The sequence below is a fragment of the Ostrea edulis genome, chromosome 6 (genome assembly GCF_947568905.1).
Source record: "Ostrea edulis chromosome 6, xbOstEdul1.1, whole genome shotgun sequence".
In the NCBI taxonomy this organism is placed as follows: Eukaryota; Metazoa; Mollusca; class Bivalvia; order Ostreida; family Ostreidae; genus Ostrea; species Ostrea edulis.
The window spans coordinates 46,123,238-46,147,565 of record NC_079169.1 but is presented as its reverse complement, the minus strand read 5'-3'; the positions used below and the strand labels follow the sequence as shown (position 1 = coordinate 46,147,565).

At 34.7% G+C, this 24,328-nt stretch overlaps 1 protein-coding gene across 1 annotated transcript; it reads left to right on the top strand.

Moving 5' to 3' along the window:
- Positions 1 to 218: 218 nt before the first annotated feature.
- LOC125646839 (guanine deaminase-like) lies at positions 219 to 23,425 on the top strand. Its single transcript, XM_048873395.2, has 13 exons — positions 219 to 485; positions 6,602 to 6,681; positions 7,807 to 7,978; positions 9,922 to 10,009; positions 14,807 to 14,912; positions 16,856 to 16,883; positions 17,551 to 17,658; positions 17,990 to 18,097; positions 18,236 to 18,333; positions 18,417 to 18,484; positions 18,661 to 18,807; positions 19,367 to 19,513; positions 21,263 to 23,425. Exons 1-13 carry the CDS (start codon positions 384 to 386, stop codon positions 21,340 to 21,342), a joined length of 1,332 nt encoding a protein of 443 aa, XP_048729352.1. The 5' UTR covers positions 219 to 383; the 3' UTR covers positions 21,343 to 23,425.
- Positions 23,426 to 24,328: the final 903 nt, after the last annotated feature.

The following is a 24,328-nucleotide window of genomic DNA, read 5'->3' as shown; positions in this document are numbered from 1 at the left end:
AAACTCGCAGCTAAATTATATATATATATATATATATATATATATATATATATATATATATTGTTTATGCACTTTAATGGGAGAGAGAAAAAAAAGAGAGGAGAAAGAGGTAGATATAACGATAGATAAATGAGAGAGAGAGAGCGTATTGATTTATTGTTTACGCGTCTGTAGGATCCACCACTTTGCAATTTCGTCGAGCAAGGGCAGATAACTCTAAAGTGTAAACACAAATTTGAACGTGACATTAATATAATTGCATCTATGCATAGACAGGCAAGGCTGACAAGATCAAGAACATTCATTAGCACCTTATTTGATCGTGGGCAGCTTTATCAAGGAGACCTTATCACCATTTTTAAAGTAATCGCCATTACCAGAAGATGGGGAAAGTACAGGTTTATTGTGGAGTGCTCGTACATGCTACAAAGGACGAGTGCATGCAAATCTTGCAGAAACATGCAATCGCTGTGAAAGACGGAAAGGTAAGAGATTAAAAGTAAAGTGGATGATGTTACCATTCTAAGATAAGGCATTGAAGTGTGCTTCGTGTATACCACATTCTAGTTACATTGTCATAGAATACAATTATCAAAATTTATATCAAAATATAGGCGCTATTCCGGTCGTCCACGTCCATGACGTAGGTATTTACACACCTCGTGGTCAATCTCAGGAACCGGTGATTGTGTCTGTAATAATAATAGGGGTCTAATTTTCATTAGAGGGTGGTATGGTATAGACCTCTACTGTTATTATCACAGACACAAGTGAGGGTTAAGAACACGTACTTGATACAAAATTAGAATTAAGCATGGGTTGAGATGTATACATGTTTTGGAAGTAAAATATCAATCGGAACTCATCGAATGTCTCGCACACTCGACATAGATCTCGGATGTAATACGATGGCATCCATGAGCGAATTTGATGCATTGCTGTGACGTCACAATTGACAATGCATCAAATTCGCTCATGGATGCCATCGTATTACATCCGAGATCTATGTCGAGTGCGCGAGACATTCGAGGAGTTCCGATTGAGTAAAATATAGAAAGAAAAAAAACTCTAAACACTTTGTAGAAATAAATATAGAAAAAAACTCTAAACACTTTGTAGAAATATTTCGACCGTGTTACCGGTCTTCTTCAGTCGTGTGCAACGTAACGCACGACTACATACACAAAAGTACTATGACGTAACAGTAAGTATTATAAACGTCAAAGTTGATATTGCGCGAAAAACATTATATATATATTGTTTTGGCTTAGTTTGGTTGTAGTAAGTTCAAAATAAAATAGCTTAGTTTGGTTGAATAAGTGCAAATATAAAATAACAGCTAGAGCGATAAGTTTTAATCTTGCTTCAACCGACTACATGTACCTCGTTATATGCCCTGGTTGATAAAAAAGTATTAAAACTTATTGATCGAGGCTTTTATCAAGCCTGAGTGTACATGCACTGATAATTTTTATATACTCTCTAGGGGTCAATTGAAAACAGAATGCCCACTAAACCAGCGATGATGTAAGATTTTCTTACATATGTAGTATAACCCTGTTACGCTGTACCTACATAATGCACTTCATGTGTTTGGTGTTTGTTCTCATAGTATATGATGATTAATCTTGTCAATATAAATGAATTTCGAATTTGTTCGTTGAGTTCCGTGGTTTGCAAAGATGGAAATGCATGCAGAGTGATTGTCTATACATTTATATTACTGTGTCGTCAGACAGGCTGATGGACTAACTGGTAGTCTTAAGACTCGTGTCCCCAGCATCGTCAGAAACTTCCAAGAGAAGCGAGATCGCGAAACCAACGGGATTTCGGCGTTGTCACGAAGGCGAAGGACAAGCGTGCAATACCATGCCTTCTTGTCAAATAGATTTAAAAATATATACACAGTGTACATGCAGTATCTGCAAATCTCCTATATCTTGTATATATATACAACCAAGGTAACTAAATCGATCGTCCGCACTTGTGATTTGACAGAAAATGACTAGAATAAAATGCTACACAATGATTGTTCTTACTGTGAAGTACAATAGTGTGTGTATATATATATATATATATATATATATATATATATATATATATATATATAAAGCACTAAATAATCACAACTAGGTACTGAAAATTTTCGCCCCAGCCCGGGGTCGAACCAGCGACGTACGGCACCCACCGCCTAGCAAGATTGTCAAATATATATATATATATATATATACATACATGCACCTTGTATACGGGGTTGTATTGTACAAACGAAATTAACAGTCACGTGTCGGTGCAGGATTTTGTATACCTGCGCTACAGGAGGGACGAAAATTCGATTTGTTTGGAATATCTAAAATTAGTGGTATTTTAGGTGGTGATTGGATATTTATGATAGAATTAACAAATATAAATGTCTTGTATGAGACGGATCCCGGTACTTGTCTTGAATCGTAAGGATGCAGAATTACACCTATAGTTAGCCCCGCATTTCCTGGATCTCTATGACAGAATAACGCACTATATACAGTGCAGCTTCTTTCATACACCGCGGCGATCCGGGATTGAATGGGTCGCCCACTCGGACACGTTGGTTTACACCGAATATTCGGAGTCGTTTCCTCCCACACCAAAGTTTCTGAGCCTTCGACAGACATCACAGATATAAGATGTGGAACATGTTTAAATCAAACTAAAATAGATAGAGAGTAAACATATCTTATAGATACGTGTAAATTCTAAATTTTCAAAACTCTCGTCAAAAGTCAGGAAACTAATGTTTACGTAAATATATTAAATATAATTTCAATTTAAAATCATTTTTAAACCATAATACCCACACATATTTTATATCCCATCTCAGACGTCCATTGAAGCAAGTGTTCTCTCGGAGAGTATTGCAAAAGCAATGTATGTCCCCTACTGGCGCCCCATATTTATTTGAAGGATGTCATGACATGTAGGCTACGTGCATACAAGAATTATTTCAGTTGTTGTTTATTAGTCAAAATCAAATACAGCTTATAGACATAATACACAATGTAATCCATCTAAAAACATATAAAGGTCAAGAAAGAATAGAAATTGTGCTTATACAGTACATTGGTATTTCTAATTTAAGTTAACCCTGTCAGAGAAAAGTTTGACAATTTTCATTAGCTGTAACGAACGTGAACTTAAAGTATATCTACTCATTCAATAATCTACTCATTCAATAACCACACAAAAATTCAGATGAACATGTATATAATGTAATTATTGTGTAACACATTTATGTAATTGACAAACATTTCAAGATTCTGGTATGTCAAATATAACACTATTCAATATACGTCTCGGACACTTAATATGCATATAATACATGTACAGCCATCAGATGATTCCATTGAGAAATCAATTTTAATATTTACACGGAATAGATGTTTTTAGAAATAGTTAAAAGTTTTAAAGCGTACCTGTCATGAAATCATTGCAATCGATTTTCCTTAAACAAGTTTTTATACACTCTAGAGATAAACTTGATGTATGTACAGAATTGTTTAAAGTGTATTTGTAGTAAGATTATTCGTGTATAATAATACATGATATATACTTTTAATAAAATTGATATTTCAGTGGTATAGGGAGGGGGTGGGCTCATTAGCTACAATTTCAAAAGTGATACTCCGAGTTCGAGGTATGCATTAATTGTTTATTTTACAAAGTCTATCTTTTATTATATATGACGAATCATATACAATTATATACATGTATAAGCTTTAGATATACATGTACATGGAAGATATTACAAACTGCTTGATGGGGACAAGAGGATGTGACGATTGTCTTCATATAGCTTTAGTAACTATACACATGTATATATGTAATATGTTCATGTACCATCTTTTAAGGAAGTACTAGTATTTAGTTATTTCCTTTTGCCTGTCTTTTGTCCATTATTATTTAAATTTTCATTGTTTTTATACCCCACCCCCCCCGCAACAAGTTGTGTGTGTGTGTGTGGGGGGGGGGGGGGTTATACTGGAATCGGGTTGTCCGTCTGTCCGTCCGTCCGTCTGTAGACGCAATGGTTTCCGGGCTCTAAAGCATTATCCTTTCCACCTACCGTCACCATATCATATATATGGACTACCCATGGGGTGAAGATGTCCCCTATCGATTTTGGGGTCAAAAGGTCAAAGGTCAAGCGCACTGGACATCGAAGTAGCAATATGGTTTCCATTTAAATTCTTTAATGGCTTTTTTCATCGCATGGAGATGCTGTGTTCCTAGATACCTTTTGGATCATAATACTGAAGTTTTACCTATTACCAACACCCTTTGGGAGATTGGGGTAAGCGGGGGGTATTCTTAGTGAGCATTGCTCACATTACCTCTTGTTGCCTTTGATATCTTTATGAATCATAATGATAGCTAACGTGCTCCATGAAGTCTGCTTGCGTAAAGCGTCGCTGTTCATACCCTAATGTTATTATTCAAATCTCATGATTGAGAAATCCACACCAAAAAAAATTGTCCCAAATGCTCATTAAATGAGATTGAAGAGATACGTTTCATTTTTGATTTGAGGAAAAATATGTTCTTTGATATTGCTTTTCAATGTTAATTCTTTGATTAAAGATTGTGTGTCCTTGGATAACTTCTGTGGTTGATGAATTGTGAATTTAGAGACATTTTGTGCAGCATGTCGGAAACGTTACATGTACAAATGTATCATTTGCATGCCTGTATCAACGCTTCTATATCTGTCAACCTGATTGTAAATTTGATTTATAAATGTCAGTATGTACATATGTAATGTGCATGATCTACTTTCAGCAGAAGTGGATCAATAGGATCAATAATTCTTCTGTAGCATTTCTTGCTGATTTTTGTGGATAGTGCATGCATGTATAAATGTATAATATATACTGAACATTGCTGTTACATTACTATAGTGGTTATATCATGTGCACAGTTATGTAAATTCTTTTAATATATTTACATTTCTAATGTTTTTGTCATTGATATCTTTACACATTGTAATGATAGACGTTTCCTCTTCAACGCACTGCAGTTGTAAGCAACGCGCGGCGTATGAATATTAATTAATATAGTCCGTCCATTTCAACGGGTGGGAATTTCAACGCGGCGTACGAATATTGATGATTATAGTTCCTCCATTTTAACGGGTGGGAATTCCGACAGAAATGAAAGTAGGATGTAAATATAAGAAGTAAATTTCAGTTTTGAAAATACGCGGGGGCATAAACTGTGTTGCTTTGCGTTATTTATTTCTTGAATATATCTGTATGATTAATACATCATTAAACAGAAATGTATTGATATTTGTGTAGTTTCACCAACTCTTGTTGCTTTTTAGGCCACCTTAGTCACTCAGGTGACCTATCGCTATTGGTTTGCGTCCATCGTCTGTCGGGCGTCGTGTTAACCGTCATTAAATATTTTAAACTTCTTGATAACTACCTTTCCATGCAATTCTTTTCAAATTTGTTAACGAGCATCTTTTGGACAAAGGGGATATAAATTGTAAATTTCAGAACTTCTGTACCTTCAGAGCCTTAGTAGCAGGACAAAAACTGCCAAAAAATGACCAATTTTTCTTCTTTATAACCACGAATCTGTAAGCAAAACTAAATACATCGTCATATCGAGCAATAAGGCCTTCACCACAATTTTAAAATTTCATAATCCCCAGGGTAGAGGTTCTGACACCAAGGCGAGGTCAAGCTTTGCAAATAGTGTTTATGTGTAAAACAAGTATATAACACTTCTTTAATGCTATTGATACTAAATTGAACCTAGATAGGTATTTAGAAAGACCAGGTGACCCTTTACCAAAATTGTAAATTTCATGATCCTTGGGGTAGAGGTTTTTAGTACCAGGGTGGAGTTAAAATTATCATAATTAATGTCCCTTATCATTTGAAAAAATTCTTTAATTTTGCTGAGACTGTATAAAAACTAAATGTTTATTTACATGAAGGAAAAGAAAAAAAAGGATGCACCAACATAGTGAGTTTCACAAGTCCAGGATTCTGACTCTAGGACGGGTCCAAAATAGTCATACAGTGTGGATATAACATATACATGTATTATGTAATCATCATCATCATCATCATCAATAGGGCAATTCCCGGAGGCATTGAAGTTTCAAGAACACATCTTGTTCTATACTGCTGCTGAATTTTAGAATATAGCTTAGATAGGTTTCAAGAAAACATCTTCGTAGCCCACCGGGCTAGTGATACATTGAACTAATACTCAGTTGATACATGTAAGGATTGTCGGCCTCTTGTTCAAATATTTAAACACTTGCCTTGTATTATAAAGTTCAATTATTTCTGAAAGTTTGCTATGAATTAACGTACAAGTTCACTAACTATGACTTTGTATTGTACAATATTACAGACACTGGAGTTAACGTTATTGTATGTTTATAAATGATTATATAATGTATGATGTAATTTTCAATATTGGCCGCTAATTGTTATCTAATCTATCTGTAGATATTTGATGGTCCTGGAGGTTTTACATCGTAGTGTACTGCTATGTCATAAATAACCCATGAAAATTGTTTACACTTTCTCTTATTGCTTTTCAGATTGTTTTTGTGGAAGACATAGAGAAATTTCAACAGAGAACGAATGAAAAGGAGCATGAAATTATAGAAATTGGTGAAAAGTAGGTATAATACCCAAGCATTATGGGCATTATTGATATCAAAATCTATGAAAATTGACAGCATTTACATCACTCAAAGTTATAGAGGTGTGGTATGTTCAGTACTGGTCATTCTGTATTTCAAGGCTAAACAATGCAACTCATCGCATTAAAATAGAATGTTTTCTGTTCCATTCGAATGAGAATTCATGAATATTATTTATACTGATAACTACCTATCTATGTAATATCGTATCCTATTAATTATCCTGATAACTACCTATCGATGTAATATCGTATCCTATTAATTATCCTGATAACTACATATCGATGTAATATCGTATCCTATTAATTATCCTGATAACTACATATCGATGTAATATCGTATCCTATTAATTATCCTGATAACTACATATCGATGTAATATCGTATCCTATTAATTATCCTGATAACTACATATCGATGTAATATCGTATCCTATTAATTATCCTGATAACTACATATCGATGTAATATCGTATCCTATTAATTATCCTGATAACTACATATCGATGTAATATCGTATCCTATTAATTATCCTGATAACTACATATCGATGTAATATCGTATCCTATTAATTATCCTGATAACTACATATCGATGTAATATCGTATCCTATTAATTATCCTGATAACTACATATCGATGTAATATCGTATCCTATTAATTATCCTGATAACTACATATCGATGTAATATCGTATCCTATTAATTATCCTGATAACTACATATCGATGTAATATCGTATCCTATTAATTATCCTGATAACTACATATCGATGTAATATCGTATCCTATTAATTATCCTGATAACAACATATCGATGTAATATCGTATCCTATTAATTATCCTGATAACAACATATCGATGTAATATCGTATCCTATTAATTATCCTGATAACTACATATCGATGTAATATCGTATCCTATTAATTATCCTGATAACTACATATCGATGTAATATCGTATCCTATTAATTATCCTGATAACTACATATCGATGTAATATCGTATCCTATTAATTATCCTGATAACTACATATCGATGTAATATCGTATCCTATTAATTATCCTGATAACTACATATCGATGTAATATCGTATCCTATTTCAGTGCGTTTCTTATGCCGGGGATGATTGACACTCATATCCATGCCCCTCAATATCCAAACGCTGGTAAGGGCCTGGATAGGGGCCTGTTGGAATGGCTCAAGTCTTACACATTCCCCACGGAAGCCAAATTCCAGGAACTTGAATTTGCTAAAACTGTCTACAAAAGGGTTGTGGTAAGATCATGTTATAGTCGATGATAGTCGCCCTTTGTAAATTTTACACCATCTCACACCATATCGGTGGGTATAAAAAGAAAAGTATACATGTACATATATTAAAGGATTTGTACTTGCTCAGAATGCAAAGGATTGAATTTAAAAAAAAAACAACCTTCGTTAGAGTGCATACTAATACTGAATTATATTCATTAAGTGTGTTTAATAGGATATTAGAATTGCAACATATTCTGTATCAAAATGTAGATATTTGTGTATTCTGCTAGCTACATGTAGGTGGTGTGATTATAGCAAAATTCTTGATGAAACCATCTATGCATACACTCTACTTATAGGCATGTTCAGTTGTGCATTTCAATCCATGCTGAGTACATCTGTCAATATGTTTACTTCAGTTCACTGTACTCTCTTAAACCATGCATATACAAATATAAAATCTAAGATGGACTCGTTCTCTTATATCGAGATTTTCAAACCATATGTAACTTGTCTATTTTAAAAATCTTTCCACTTCATATATACATGATCACAGACACACATTTCTTTGTTTTACAATTAAGCTGACGCCCCCCCCCCCCTTCCCCAAAAGAATATTTTCAAGTGTTTGTTTCTCTAACGTGTCATTGAATAGAATAGTACATGGAGCGACTTTTTAAAGAGGTCATTATTTAAGCCTTATTTCTACTGATATTTAGCTTCCATTCCGTGCAGTACATGTAATTTTAAAGTTATTAAGGTCATTTTGCCGACCACCTGTTGATTCAGCTGTTGTTACAATCTCTACTGGTTTTAAAACTGGACAATTGGCCAACTGTATAGCAAGTGACTGCCATTTATATTGTGCCAGGGACTTTTGGTACAATTGTGTATGACACGTAAGAGAGTGGAATATCAAATGTAATTTTACATCGAGGTCAATATTAGCAGTCAATACTCGCCGTTTACATTAACTTTTCACAGTAGTTTGTCCGCCGACAGGTTTATGGATATCATTATCGTCATTATGTTTCATGAGCAGACCAGTAAATATATAATTGTAGCATTTACTTCCAGAAATATGCATACATGTATATACAATTAACTGAATGAAACAAAATCACTGTGAAATGTCATTATACGGTGAATATTGACCGCAAAGACAGACCCATCGATATATGTTCTCCATTTACACCCCAATTTCATTCTTTTTTTAAATGCAAGTACATCTACATGTATACCGTAACATACCATACAGTTCACATGGATTTTGAACAATAATTATTATACGGAAAGCGAAAGATGTACAGAAATATACATTCTGATGTACGTTTCCAAGCTTTTAAGACAATACCGTTAATTAAGAAATAAATTGAATTTTTTGAAAATTGAAGCGTTGCATATTTCCAGACATACCCTCATATAATTTGAATCTTACATTTACATTCTACTTTCATTTCTGTCGAAATTTTCAGCCTACTACATGTATTTTCATCAAGATCCTTACACTTGTTGTTTACAATTGCAGCCTCTCATGAAGAAATGACCATTATTACAATTTGTAAAGATGTAAAAGGCAAAATCATAACAAAAGTCAAATTTAGTAGATCTTTCATTAGGCTAGGTGTCACATGTATTTAAATTCTCTCTCTCTCTCTCTCTCTCTCTCTCTCTCTCTCTCTCTCTCTCTCTCTCCCAGTATTTTCTCAGAAAGCTACAGTTTGGCAGCTATTGTTAATACATACATGTGGATGTATTTTGCTCACTCAGGGGTCTTCATCGCATTTATAAAGAAATGACAGTGGTCCAATAACTATTAATTAGTGGTGATATTTGTGAATCGGCCCACTGGCTCAACAACTCCTTAATTTTACAAGTATATTCTTTGACTGGAATACTTGAGATCAATAGATTTTGATGTTTCTCTTGCTGAAATCCGTAATTGGTAATCACGCTTTTAACAGGGGCGAACTTTAGAGAATGGGACAACAATGGCCAGTTATTACGGGACGATCCATCTAGAAGCATGTCTGGCATTGTGTGACATCATAGGTGAGGCTTTTCTTATGCATGTAAGTCATTTGATGTACGGGAACGCAAAATCAATTTCTAAGCAAAGGGCACTTAACCAGTAGAAATGTCTGTAAATTTTAATTTACAGGGATGGTGCAAAAGAGGGTGTTGCACAGGGGCGAGATATTTCCCAATACTGTTCATTATTTCACTAAGAATGAATGACATACATGTGTATGTCACAATTTTTTAAAGATAAGTACTCCATTGATTACCGGGTAATGCGAAATTAAAAAAAAATATATATGTACACCCCATCTAAATTCATGGTGCGTCTGATTAGCTCAGCAGACAAGGGTGTTCAGATGGCATTCTATATTACATGTATATTAATATCGTACGTTCGAGTTCCACAGGAAGTATACGTGTATCTTATTCTTAATGCTACATGAGGCAAAATTCTTAATTTCTAACATCACAGCTTTATTACATATATTCTATATTTTTCATTCATGTATGTGTTACATCCTTAAAAGTCTCTGGGTCCCTCATCTAAAAATACATTTCAACCATTAGTGTCTGATTTTCATTTTGGGTATGAACTGCGACGCTTCACGCCAATTTAACTTCACGTAGCGCGTTAGTACTTCATGAAAAGCATGCCAACGTAAAGCGTTGTATTTCATATCCTCATTGTTTACATTCTACAGACGTTCTTTCCTTTCTGTGGGAATTTCCAGGCGTGCAAACAGATGCGCTTCATGTATATTTATCAGTATTCATACGCACATTGTTTAAAAGTGCAACGCATTCATCTTTAAAATTTGCAGAGATACTTTGGAAATGTAAATATCAAAATATGCAATGCCATGTCTCCATGAGAGTTTCAATACATAAATAAGTGCTATACGTTTATTCATGATACATGTGCTCTAAACTTAAGACTGCATCCTTCTAGACTCTGATTTTCTATACAGAGGAAAACATTTGACAGAAATCAATTTCTTGGTATTATATTAGATATTCAGGGTTTTCCATTTGAAATCCTGTTTCTTTGTTCAGTCTTGTACACCAGTAAACTCTTAGTTTTCTTTAAAAGTATGTATACATTATTTAAGCAATATTTATTTTTATTACTACATTAAAGGTGTTGTGTATCGGTTCTAATTCCATTATGCAATGTGTTGTTTATTACTGTTTTAGTGGGGGTGAATGGGTTTTAAAGGAAAACATCTGTTCTGCCTTTAAAGAAATAGTTTTTTAGCTCACCTGAGCTGAAAGTTCAAGTGAGCTTTTCTGATTGCCTGTTGTCTGTCATCTGTCTGTAAACTTTTCACATTTTCGACTTCTTCTCCAGAACCAATGGACCAATTTCAACCAAACATAACAAAAAGCTTCCTTGGGTAAAGGGCTTTCAAGTTTGTTTAAATAAAGGGCCATGCCCCCTTCAAAGGGGAAGTAATCACAAAAATGCAAAAATAAGGTGGAGTCATTCAAAAATCTTCTCAAGAACCACTGAACCAGAAGAGCTGATATTTACATGAAAGCTTCCTGACATGGTGGAGATTCAAGTTTGTTAAAATAATGACCTGGGGGGGGGGGGGGTAAGGGGCCACAATAGGGGATCAATTTTTTACATACAAATAAATTAATAAAATCTTTAAAACTCTTCTCAAGAACCACTGGGCTAGGAAATTACAAATTTACATGAAAGCTTCCTGATATAGTGCAGATTCAAGTTTGTTAAAATCCTGCCCCCCCCCCCCCCCCCCCCAGCTTCCTGATATAGAGCAGATTCAAGTTTGTTAAAAATCATGCCCCCTCCCCCCCCCCTCCCAGCTTCCTGATATAGAGCAGATTCAAGTTTGTTCAAATCATGGCCCCCAGGGATAGGATTGGGCCCATAATAGGAGGATCAAAGTTATATAGGAAAAATCTTTAAAAATTCTTCTTCTCAAGAAACACTAGGCCACAAGAGCTGAAATTTACATGAAAGCTTCCTGCCATAGTGCATATTCAAATTTGTTCAAATCATGGCCCCCGGGGATAGGATGAGGCCACAATGGGGGGCCAAAGTTTTACATACAAATATATAGAGAAAATCTTTAAAAATCTTTCTCTCAAGAACCATTGGGCTAGGAAAGTACAAATTTACATGAAAGCCAGATTCAAGTTTGTTAAAATCATGGCCCCCGGGGGTAGGATGGGGCCACAATAAGGGATCAAAGTTTTACATGCAAATATGTAGGGAAAATCATTAAAAGTCTTCTTCTGAAGAATCACTTGGTCTGAAAAGTTTACAATTAGATGAAAACTTCCTGACATAGTGCGGATTCAAGTTTGTTCAAATCATCCTCCCCCGGGGATAGGATGGGTCCACAATAGGGGATCAAAGTTTTACATACAACTATATTGAGAAAATCTTTAAAAATCTTCTTTTCAAGAACCATTAAGCCATAGAAGTTTACATGAAAGCTTCCTGACATAGTGAGTGTCGATTCAAGTTTGTAAAAATCATGACCCCTGGGGGTAGCATTGGGCCACAATAGAAATCAAAGTTTTGCATGCAAATATATAGGGAAAACCTTTGAATATGGACTAAGGTGACTCAGGTGAGCAATGTGGCCCATGGACCTCTTGTCTAACGTTTGAGAATATACACGTGTATGAAATTTGCTAAGTTTTTGGCACATTCATAATGATAAAAGTGTTGACTTTAATACTTATACATTAAAAAGATTTAAAATACATTCAGCGAGAAGGTGTTTACAAACTTACTCACAGAGTGAGGCCTGAGTGACCGACGAATAGAGAATTACAAACATACTCACAGAGTGGGGCCAGAATGGACAACGAATAGAGAATTACAAACATACTCACAGAGTGGGGCCAGAATGGACAACGAATAGAGAATTACAAACATACTCACAGAGTGGGGCCAGAATGGACAACGAATAGAGAATTACAAACATACTCACAGAGTGGGGCCAGAATGGACAACGAATAGAGAATTACAAACTTACAGAGTGAGGTCAGAGTGTCCGACGAATAGAGAATTACAAACATAATCACAGAGTGAGGCCAGAGTGTCCGACGAATAGAGAATTACAAACTTACAGAGTGTCCGACGAATAGAGAATTACAAACTTACAGAGTGAGGCCAGAGTGTCCGAAGAATTGTAGAGATAGCAAATTCCAAGTACAATGTAAAAGAAAAATTCTACATGTACATACAGTATGTAATGGTTATACTGGAATTCACCAATTAGCGTTTATTGTATACGCTTCATGTATTTTAATTGTACTTTTCACTGTAAATTCGTATAATGCATTATTTTTCATATGATCTTACTTATAGGCAAGCCTTAACACGAGTTTAAACGCTATTTCAGGGAACTTAATTATCTACCTCACTTTTAGGGGAAATGACAATAAACGTACAACACCTTCTTTAAAATGTACTAATATACTGTAAATTTCGCACCAGTAAAACACTACAAAAATATTAATTAACCTCATCAGTTTAGCAATGCAAAATACATGCAGTAACTTTGAGCAAAGTGTGTAAATATTTAAGAAATAATGGTTGCGTTTTCATGTATGTTGCAGGATAACCTCCAAGGTCGATAAATATTGTTTTGAAATATAATAGCCGAGGCGTTAGCCGAGGCTTTTATATATTTCAAACAACAGAGGTTATCCTGCAATATACACGAAACAAGAACTTCATTTCTATTCTACTACGGCACAGATATATACAACCGATCATTTTCTTACATAGCTACGAATTAGGTCTCTGTGACGTCATGGCAGTTTCCGAAACGGCCTACATTGTTTTTTTGCTGATGAAAAATTTGAGATGGTAGGGGTATTCTAAATCTATTTAAAAAAAAATATTTCAAGTATTTAGTTTGATGTTAACGAATTAATTAATATATCAATCATAATTGCTTTGAATACAGTCCAAGAAAAACTTGTGTGTGCATTGCCATGTTTACATGTATATCGCTCTTGGAATGCAGACATTTACTAAATGACAAATGTTCTTCAGTCATTTATGATTTTTTTTAATAACATATATTGATTGATTTTTATGATTTTTAAAATTGTATTATCAGTCATCGACTTTATTGTTGCATTAGCATAACTCAAAGTTCAAGCGAGATGTGTATCAATTTTCTCATTATCAATTAATACGTGTGAAGGAATAATAATGACCGCGGCAATCCTTTGATCTTTGCAATAACCCTGGTAGAATATATATTCAAGTTAGACAGTGATCTATTTAAAGGGACATTACCTGTGAAAGTGATGGCAACCATTTTTTCTCAAATTCTCTTAATATCATAAGAATATATATTTATGACTGATAAAAACATTTGTTTTGTACAATAAACAGCAGAAACCGCCTTTAGTGTAAAGAAATATATAAGGATGAATTATTGGCTTGTAAGACAATAATTATTTAATCACCAAAATTACACATTCATGTGCCTCTTTTAGGTTAAAAAGGGTTTGAAATGATTAAATACTGGTGTTATTACTGAAATGTATAATATAGAGCAATTTTCATTGAATTTAATTTTGGTGACAAAATGACAGAAAATGCCCCTTTAAGGAAAGGAAGGTTCATTAGATTGTTGCTTTCGTACTGTATATTCAGTACATTTATTGGCATAGCAACGAATGTGAACTAATACATTGTTCTTGTTTCTCTTTATATACAAATCACATTTTCCAGTCAGATCTAGATTACTGCATATATGCATCTGACGGTTTTCGTTTCACAATGTTTGAGTATTCTCTGTTTTAATGAACTATGGTTGATATTTTCAGATGAGAGGGGTCAGAGGGCACTGGTTGGGAAAGTGAACATGAATACCAACTCCCCGGACTACTATATAGAAGAGTCTGTGGATAAATCTGTTTCCGAGACACGGAAGTGAGGCTTCAAATATTTTTTGTCTCGTCTGAAAATTGAAAAGCAATTAATTTGATTATATGTACAGTTGTATTTATAAAGTAATCCCACGATACAAGTATAGTGCACCGTTAAAACACATACGTAGATAAGCTATATATGGACATAACTAAAGAGATAGGGATGTATGCTCGCTATCAGAAGTGTGGGTGGATGTCTCCCCTCCTTTTTTTATTGAAGTGTTACCTGGACATTAAACTTTTACAGACATTAATGTGTACAGTGTATATTAGATTCCAGGTACAGTGTATATTAGATTCCAGGTACAGTGTAGTTTGCTTTATTGTAGAAGTTTGTCTCAATGATTTAGAGTTCCGGACCTCTAATGGCTCGACCCCCCCCCCCCCCCATCTCATCTTCAGTTAAAAAATGCAGAATAGAAATAAAACCCCTGCTAGACTCTTACGCACGAACGATCAGCAGTCGACATTCGTTAACCTACTGAGTTACCATGCAAGGCAATTAGATTTAAAAGGAATATACATGGCGAAATGCTGTCAAATGTTTCTATTTTATTTTAAGTTTCAAAAGGAAATCAACCATTATGACGATGTATTCTTTAAGTACGAACTACTCATAACAGTAGGAACTACTCACAACAGTCATACCTGGTGATGGTATGACGACCCCTTACCCTTTTAACATTGTTTATTTTTACGGGTTTTCTCCCTCCCATTCTTTTCCACGTTGTTACGCCAACCCACACTGCTATAAAAGCATAAGCATCTGATATAAGATAGAGCAAGCTTCGGTATTTTCACAATTCCAGATGTTTGATTCATTGTCTCCAGGACCATTAGAGAAAGGTGTTTCACATCTGTCTGATACAGCCTACGTCAATGAATTCACCTTACAAAGACACCCCGATACATCATTCCTGATTAAAATTGTCCTATTTCGATCTTTTTTAATTCGTCTGTTGTACATAACTGTTAGAAAACCCTTATATACACAGAATGTAAATTTAGAATTATCAAGTAATGAAAGCATTATACATATGGAATTTATTCAATACGTTGAAACCTCGTAAGTGAATTCTTCCGAAAATGAATTGTACTATTCGTAGACCAATGCCCGACAAACACTTACATGTAGTTTAAAACCCATTATGTCCAACCTCATTTTAGATTCAGATGGACGTATCATTGTGTACAAAACAAAATAATGCATTGAGCGCCGATCCTGGTTTCTGCTGCAAGCGATGATACATGTATTTTTCTCTGTAAACAGTTAAGAACTTTTAAATGATTGTATGACATAATCAATTACATGATGGTCATAATAAATTGCAGGAAAAAATGTTACTTTTCTTGCTGTCATGAAATTGCATCACCAGTCCATATCCATAACATAGTCCATACCCATAACACAGTCCATACCCAGAACATAATCCATACCCAGAACATAGTCCATACCCACGGTCCATACCCAGAACATAGTCCATACCCACGGTCTATACCCAGAACATAGTCTATACCCAGAACATAGTCCATACCCAGAACATAGTCCATACCCACGGTCTATAGCCAGAACATAGTCCATACCCAGAACATAGTCCATACCCACGGTCCATACCCAGAACATAGTCCATACCCACGGTCTATACCCAGAACATAGTCCATACCCAGAACATAGTCCATTGATTAAAAATATGCAAACTACTTGACGTGATCAGTACCTTACAATATACATGTATTGAATTTGTAACAGAATTTTATTATCATGTATTTCAATTACCTTGGTTGTGTGCTTGATTTATTTTGGAAAGCGTTCCTGCCAAAGTTTTGTAGTAATTTGAAGTGAGAAAAATAAAAGAAAATTAACATAGGATTTCTTACTTATTTAATTGAACGACCCTCGTATTTATCGTGCATGAGATTAAATAGATAAATGATTACTTTCAGGTTCGTTGATGCAGTTTCACATAAAAAGGTAATAAAAAAAGATATAGATTTTGTCATTTGTTTAAAAAATGTAATTTCAAATGATGAGGATATTTGTATGTACATGTAGACAATATTGCAAGTTATATTCTGACGCCTGTTCGTCGCTACATGCATATATCATTTATTTTAATCAACACTGCATGTATTTTGGTTGTGTCTTCGAATGCTTATTTATATACAAAATTCAAAATTATTCAAACCGGCCCCTTGGATGGTGAGATGACCCGGGTAAGATTTGTCCCCTCGGATGGAGAGAAAGAGGAGGTCTTTAACAGATTTGATATTGCCATCTTGAAAAGTTTATATCTTATGTATCATATAGATCTACATATCAGAGAGTTTCATGATGTGAATTCATCGTATGAGCACGATTTAATTCAGTGGGTGAGGGGATAGGAAATATTGCTATGTTTGTACAGTCATGTGAATTTATTATGTTGATGAATAGCCATATTGTTTTCTTTAACAAAACGGTGACAAGTGAAGAACACCTGTAATTCTAGTTCAAAATGGCCCATATCTCAGCTCCACGCATTAACCCACCCCACAACATCAAAACGCTCTACATTCCTGATTGCCATTATGAAATAATTTGATGTACCCATCATTTATTTAATCATATCGCTAATTACTAAATAATTAATTTATTCCAGTATTCCCGTGTGTTGCCGATTATTACGCCACGCTTTGCCCTCAGTTGCAGCCAACAGTTATTGGATGCCCTAGGACTTCTCTCCATTGAGATGGACTTGCATGTACAGGTAGGCATTATACATGTATAGTTCAGAAACCTTAGGTGTTCAACGTAGGAGTGGATCGATGGTAACATGAGATTTTCGTTATTTGGGTTCACACGTTGATTATATACTGGTAAACCATCTGTTTAATGTTTGAAGCAGTAATATAAACGTTATCATGAAAAAAGTGAAGAAGACGAACATAATTAAAGGAACACACGACGTTGGTTGTAGATCAACAACCTTCGAAATTCATTCTTACACCAATGTGCTGAGTATATAATGTAGGATTTGGTAAATAGCAATTAATATATAGTTGAAACAGTACTTTAAACATTTTTACGATTTTTCATAGACACACATATCTGAAACAAAGGACGAATGTGAAGCTGTGCGGAAAATGTTTCCTGATTATGAAAGCTATTTAGATGTCTATGACAAAGCCGGGCTCATCCATAACAAGGTTTGTGCAAAAAGTCCCAGAAAAGAAACTCTTTCACTCACTCACTTTCTCTCTCTCCTTCTCCCATACACCCAATTCAGATCGTTTACCATCATTATTGTGACTTTCAAAGTCCCAACTTTCTTTTACTTGAAACAGACTGTACTAGGCCACGGAATCTATTTGTCTGATAAAGAAAGAAAGAAAATAAAGGAGAAAGGGGCATCTATATCGCATTGTCCTAACTCCAATTTATCGTAAGTGTCCGAATCAATAGTCATTACTCAAAATGCATCTTAAATTTGGGGGAACAAATCAGTTTGAAAATGTACTTTTGTAGGATAAGAAGTGGAATTTTGAATGCCCGCCAATGTCTTTCAGAAGGGATCAAAATAGGACTTGGTACAGGTATGTTGTGAGCTGGTTTACTGAAACTAGAGTGCATGTTCAGAGATACACATGGAATATGAATTGATCCATGGATATTTCTACTTTGTCTTATTACATACGCACGCACACACACACACACACCCACCCACCCACAAACACACAATACTAAACTGTTTATGATTATATATATCTAGATGTGTCTGGAGGATACAGCCCCTCGATGCTGGATGCGATGAGGACAGCTATACATACATCCAACATGTGGTCAATTAAGGACCCCGCCCATAAAGCCATCACTCACAGAGAAGCCTTTATGATGGCCACGTATGGAGGAAGTCAGGGTATACATTGAAAAAAAACCCAACCTTATGCTTGCTAATTGATAAAGGGGGCATAACAAAGTGTAATTTTGTTGACAGTAAAATTGAAATCACAAACAGAAATTCCGGGATTCTTTGCCTGTCGGAAACATTGATGCACGCTATAAACCTGTTTTTATAATAACAAATTTTAGATTTTCTCTACATTTTCAAAATAAGATATTGCACTTAATCTGAACAAAGGATACCAACACGTAATTTGCAAATTAGACTTGAAAACCATACATATGCTGTGTATGTGTGGAGAAACATTGTTTCCTTGTTACAATGTATTTTAAAGTATGTGTACATGTACATATGTATAAGCAAGCTTTTTGTTCAGTTTAAACAAACATATCCTTTAATAGGAAAATCTGTGATTAAATCATTTATTGTGGTCGAAATATTTATGGGAGTTGTTTAGTGCCAAAATTGCATTCAAAATATTTACTCTATATATGACATAGGGTAGGTCAGGATTATGTGATAACAATCAATTTTGTTGATATTAGAATATCTTTACCCTGCTTCTACTCTATAGCTTTAGCCATCGATCACGTGGTGGGGAACTTTGAGGTTGGGAAGGAGTTTGACGCTCTCCTAATTAAAGTCGATAGTCCAGGCTCGCAGATCGATGTCTTCAAGGAGGATACCCCAGAAGACCTCATACAAAAGTTCATCTTTCTCGGTGAGTTAAAATATGTATCTAAACATTTATCTCCACTAATGGTTGTAAAGAAAAGAAAAATTAGTTTATAAAAGTTGGTTTGAGCAGTGGTGTTATTGATGTTTTAAACCACGTTGGTATGGATGTATCATGGTTGACAGCTAATGCGTCGATCTGCTCACCACGTGCCATTAATACAATCAAAATCATTCCGTGCGAAAATTTGAAATTCTGTTTATACAATGGATGTAGGAGTGTAACTATATACCGATACACCGCAATACAAGAAAAATGGTACCGTATCCCGGTACGAAAATTGTTTATATAATTTGTATTGTGTACCGCGATATGTTAAGAACAAAACTGTTTAAACAGATACTCAGAACACTTAAAGTTACAGGTCTGTACATTATCTCATTTATTCAATATTCAGAAAAATTTCAATTTAGTAAACAACACGCTAATCATTTGACATATAATTTTTAAAAGGAATCTAATAAAGGTGATTTTCTTCTTTTACTTATGTTACATTGCATTTACAGTGTGTTATTGTGTTTCAGAGTTTATGAAATGTTTACCACCATAAAACAATAATATATTTCTAACCCTTGCACATTTATATAAGTAGTGGCTCATTTCAGAACAAAGAGGAAGAAATTATTAAATCGATAATTGATTTATTTGAGACAATCCGATTTTGAAGGAAACCAATACTGAAACAGTCTGATATTGCATTCATAACCACGACTATTGTCTATTGCAAAGATCAAAGAAACGCCGCGTCCATTATTCCCCAATATATACCGATTAATCAAACGATTATCAGAACAGTGATACAAATGAAACTTCCACAAGCGCGGAAGCGCTTCCCGAAAAGTATACTGGCATGAAGAATTGCTGTCATACCCTCATGTATGACGTCATAGCAATATTTAAAGAAAAAGAATCAAATCAACCCTAACGTATAGAAAGCCAACGGGGTCCAAATCCAAATGACACTGCACTGGTGATAAGTACTGCAACTGTCAAGTTTTATTTTACATTTCTACATTTACATTTAACATCAAATCGCTACATTTACATTGAGCAAATGGTACAGATAGTGTAGTTACAGGAAAATAATTTTGACCCTGTTGGCTTTCCATACTGTTGGACTATGTATTGTATTATATCTTGTTTAACGTCTCTCTGGAGAATTTTTCACTCAAATGGAGACGTCACCAAGACCGGTGAAGGGCTTCAAATTTAGGCCTGTATGCTCGACGCTTACGGCCATTGAGCAGTGAGGGTTCTTTAGCGTGCCACACCTACTGTGACATCCGTATTTATGGTCATCTCAGAGGACCCGCGTGACATTCACACCCGATGCCGAGCGTTTGGCGATGGAACACTCACTACCTGTTTTAACGACTTAGGTCAAGATTCGAACCCCGGTCTTCCGCATGCGGGGCGAACGCTCTAACCTCTAGACCACTGCGGCAGTTTGGACTTTGTTGTCTGGTATTTTTTTTCTTTTTTAAAAGGCGTTGTTGTGACGTCATGCCTTTATTGTATACTTGTTGCAGTCCTATTATACGGTGGTATATTTAGGACACACAGTACTTACCAGTCCAGTAATATTATATCATCAGTTGTTATGGGCTCTTACAGTTTACTCTCGAAATTTGAATGGCAATGTTTTAATTATGCCTCATAAAATTAACAGACTGTTTTTGGCTCTGTACATAAACTGTGTATTTTTGAAATTGTCTCCAACACTATTTCTTGTAGGTGACAGCAGAAATATCCAGAAAGTATTTGTTAATGGAGAGGATGTTTTACAACGGAAGACTGGCGACAAGGTGGTCTAATCGCGAAATGCCATCCAGAAATATGTCAATTATATTTGTGTAAATTTACACAAATTATGCAAATTTGAAGTCATTCTTAGTCATGATGTGCCTTAACTAAATGTGATTATTGATTGAGGAAGAATTTGAAGTTTTAAGTTTCAGTCTTACATTTGAAGCCATTATAGTTAAAAATCAAGAGCCAATAGACAGCTTCAAATGAGGAAGTTCTCGAAAACTATTAATGTTATTACACGGTTTAAGGGGGAAACATAAAAAAAAAAAATCATGAGTTGAAGAATTAAAGATATCTTGGAGGATACTGAAATTTGAATTTTCAAAAACTTTTTTTTATTTTGGAGATAACAAATACATGTAGTAGTACTGAGTTTACAATTATTTGATAAATTGTCTTTGCGTTTGCAATTATCTAAAATATCAATGAAGCGCGCGCACACACACACTTATCGGGGATCTATTTTTTGCAGGCCTAATACATTTACATGTACAGGTGTGTATCTTTCGTCAGTGTTTATTAAACTCTCTATTTCTTTCTCTCTCTCTCTCTGCTCAATTTGATGATCTTGTACTTTTTATTTTTATCTAATAAGTTTTTTGAGAGGAATATTGAATTTGTTAGTCTAGGTCAGATGGGATTTTATTTTATTTTTTTATTATCAGATTTACACATTTTACAGTCATTCCTCTATGTAATTCACATTTTGCATTAAAAAGCACAGATGATGTGAATTTCTCTCTCGGTATTTTTACATACAATGTATGGAGTTTATTGTGTGTACTATTTACGGTATATGTTATTTTTTGTATAGTATAGGCTATTTTTATTGTATGTGCTATTTCTATTGTGTGATGTACATATACTTGTCTATGTGGTTGTGTTGGACACTCTACGGTGTAACACGACATTGTATTTTATTTCTGGTCACAACTTTCCATCAATAATTAATTGTGATATGCGCACGTGTAACACGTGATTTACGTTTGTTGATGTACATGTAAAATGACTTCGTTTTCTAAATCTTCTATACAGAAAAAAATCGTATAATATTCGATTACAGCGCATTATTAACAAAATAAAAAATAATGGCAATAGTGACCATTGCAGGTGGCGGTACATGTAGATGGGCAGTTTTCAAATCATCTCAATAACACATTGCTGTCATCATAGACAATGAATACATGTTTGTTGCAAACTAGTTCATCCTCTTTTTTTTTTTTTTTTTTGGTACCACCTGTCCGCGTAATCATTACCAAATATGGAGCGTTGCCAAGGTTGGGGGAGGGGGTATTGGTATTGGCTGTTCAGTTTAAAGTAACGAAATGATGAACGCTATATTCTAATATTTAAATCTAGTCTATATTATAAAACTAAAGAAAAGTAAAAACGATAAAATGTCTTTCTTTGTTGTTTTATAGGGTGATGAGGGTAGCAATCATTGCATTAAAATTTGCATAACCCGCTTACACGGGCTATGAAATGCTTATTCATTTCAATTCAATTCTTTATTGTCCTTGAGTTATACAACTCGTCGGAATACATCTAGTACATGTACATTTGTATACACAATATATCTAATTGTATAAGATAAACAGCAGGTAAGTGGACAGGGGAAGATAGGAGGAGAAGAAATTACAAATAAAAATAATATATATGTAATCGCATTATGAGATGCACATGTTATTATAAAAATACTATAATTACATTATTGATTTACATGCTATGCTAGCTACCTTCATCACCCTATAAAACAACAAAGACAGCATTTCTTTGTTTAAATGTATCACATTGTATATGTGCATTGTGATAAATCTGTTTCGTGCTAATTTAAAGCCAAAAATCTACCTTGACCCAATTCTCGCGATGAATATTGTTCAATCTGTGTTGAAATGTAGATGCACTTACATTCAGAGTAGCAATTGAATATTATGATGGAAGTGTGTGATGTAATGTATCATTTAGGTTTGTAAAACACACAACCTACATGTTGCCAGCTAAATATAGGAGAATAGGTTGTATGTTGCATTGTTATAACATGATAATTATTTAATCAATGTTGTTTTGAGTAAACTTATTGCAAATGTATGTCTTCACTTTTATCTAACACAATAATTTTATTTCATACATTATTTACATTCGGTTTAACAGGCAATAATCGCATGTAGAACCGAGGGAGCGGGGTGGCTGGAACACTGTCCCCCGCTTTTTATGAGAGTGCTTTTTAATATTTACTTTTACACACAAATTAAGTGATCTGTATTGGCTGATTTAGCTCACCTGATTTTAGCTCACCAATGTGATCCACCCTTACCCTGGGTAAATAACTTGAATCCACCCAACTTAGGATTAATGTTTGCGTTTTGATCGATGTGATTTAATATGGTCCCTCTACTGTTGAAAAAATAGCTATTGAAGTATTGTCATCTACCCAAGACAATTTAAATTGTTAAATGTTCAACAACGCAATATCCTAATACCTACATTGACGTAAAGTTGTGCTGTTTTTATCCTTTGCAAAACTCGTGATAGTGTAGTGGTTAGGGCGTTCGCTTCGTACCCGGGAGACACGGGTTCGATCCCGGCGTCGTGTTTAAACTGAATACATTTCATGTAGATAATGACTCTTCCTTTTACAAGTGCTCACCATTAGAAGTGAAAGCATCGGGCTCCCATGTAACGGTAGGTATTGGCATGAATAAGAACCCTCACTGTTACGGCCCTGGGCATCACACATAGATCAAAACTTGTGGCAATTCACCTGATGACATACAGAGTGAAAAACTACATACATACAAACAAAACTTTGCAACAATATCTGTCGGTATTTTCTTGAGGCTAAAATCTCCATTCTAAAAAAAATATTACGAACTCTTACCCCCACTAAACACTCAACTTTGTGCCAAATAGGAAGACTGCAGCTTTTCTATCATCTACTTCCCATATTTATGTGGCAATATACCATTATTTCTGCGTATGGTGTTTACATCT

What these genes read in the sequence shown, in the direction of transcription:
- LOC125646839 (XM_048873395.2), top strand. Translation starts at nt 384, where the DNA reads ATGGGGAAAGTACAGGTTTATTGTGGAGTGCTCGTACATGCTACAAAG. An exon ending in CTGTCTACAAAAGGGTTGTG is followed by an intron (nt 7,979 to 9,921) that starts GTAAGATCATGT and finishes CGCTTTTAACAG; the next exon opens with GGGCGAACTTTAGAGAATGG. An exon ending in CAAAATAGGACTTGGTACAG is followed by an intron (nt 18,485 to 18,660) that starts GTATGTTGTGAG and finishes ATATATATCTAG; the next exon opens with ATGTGTCTGGAGGATACAGC.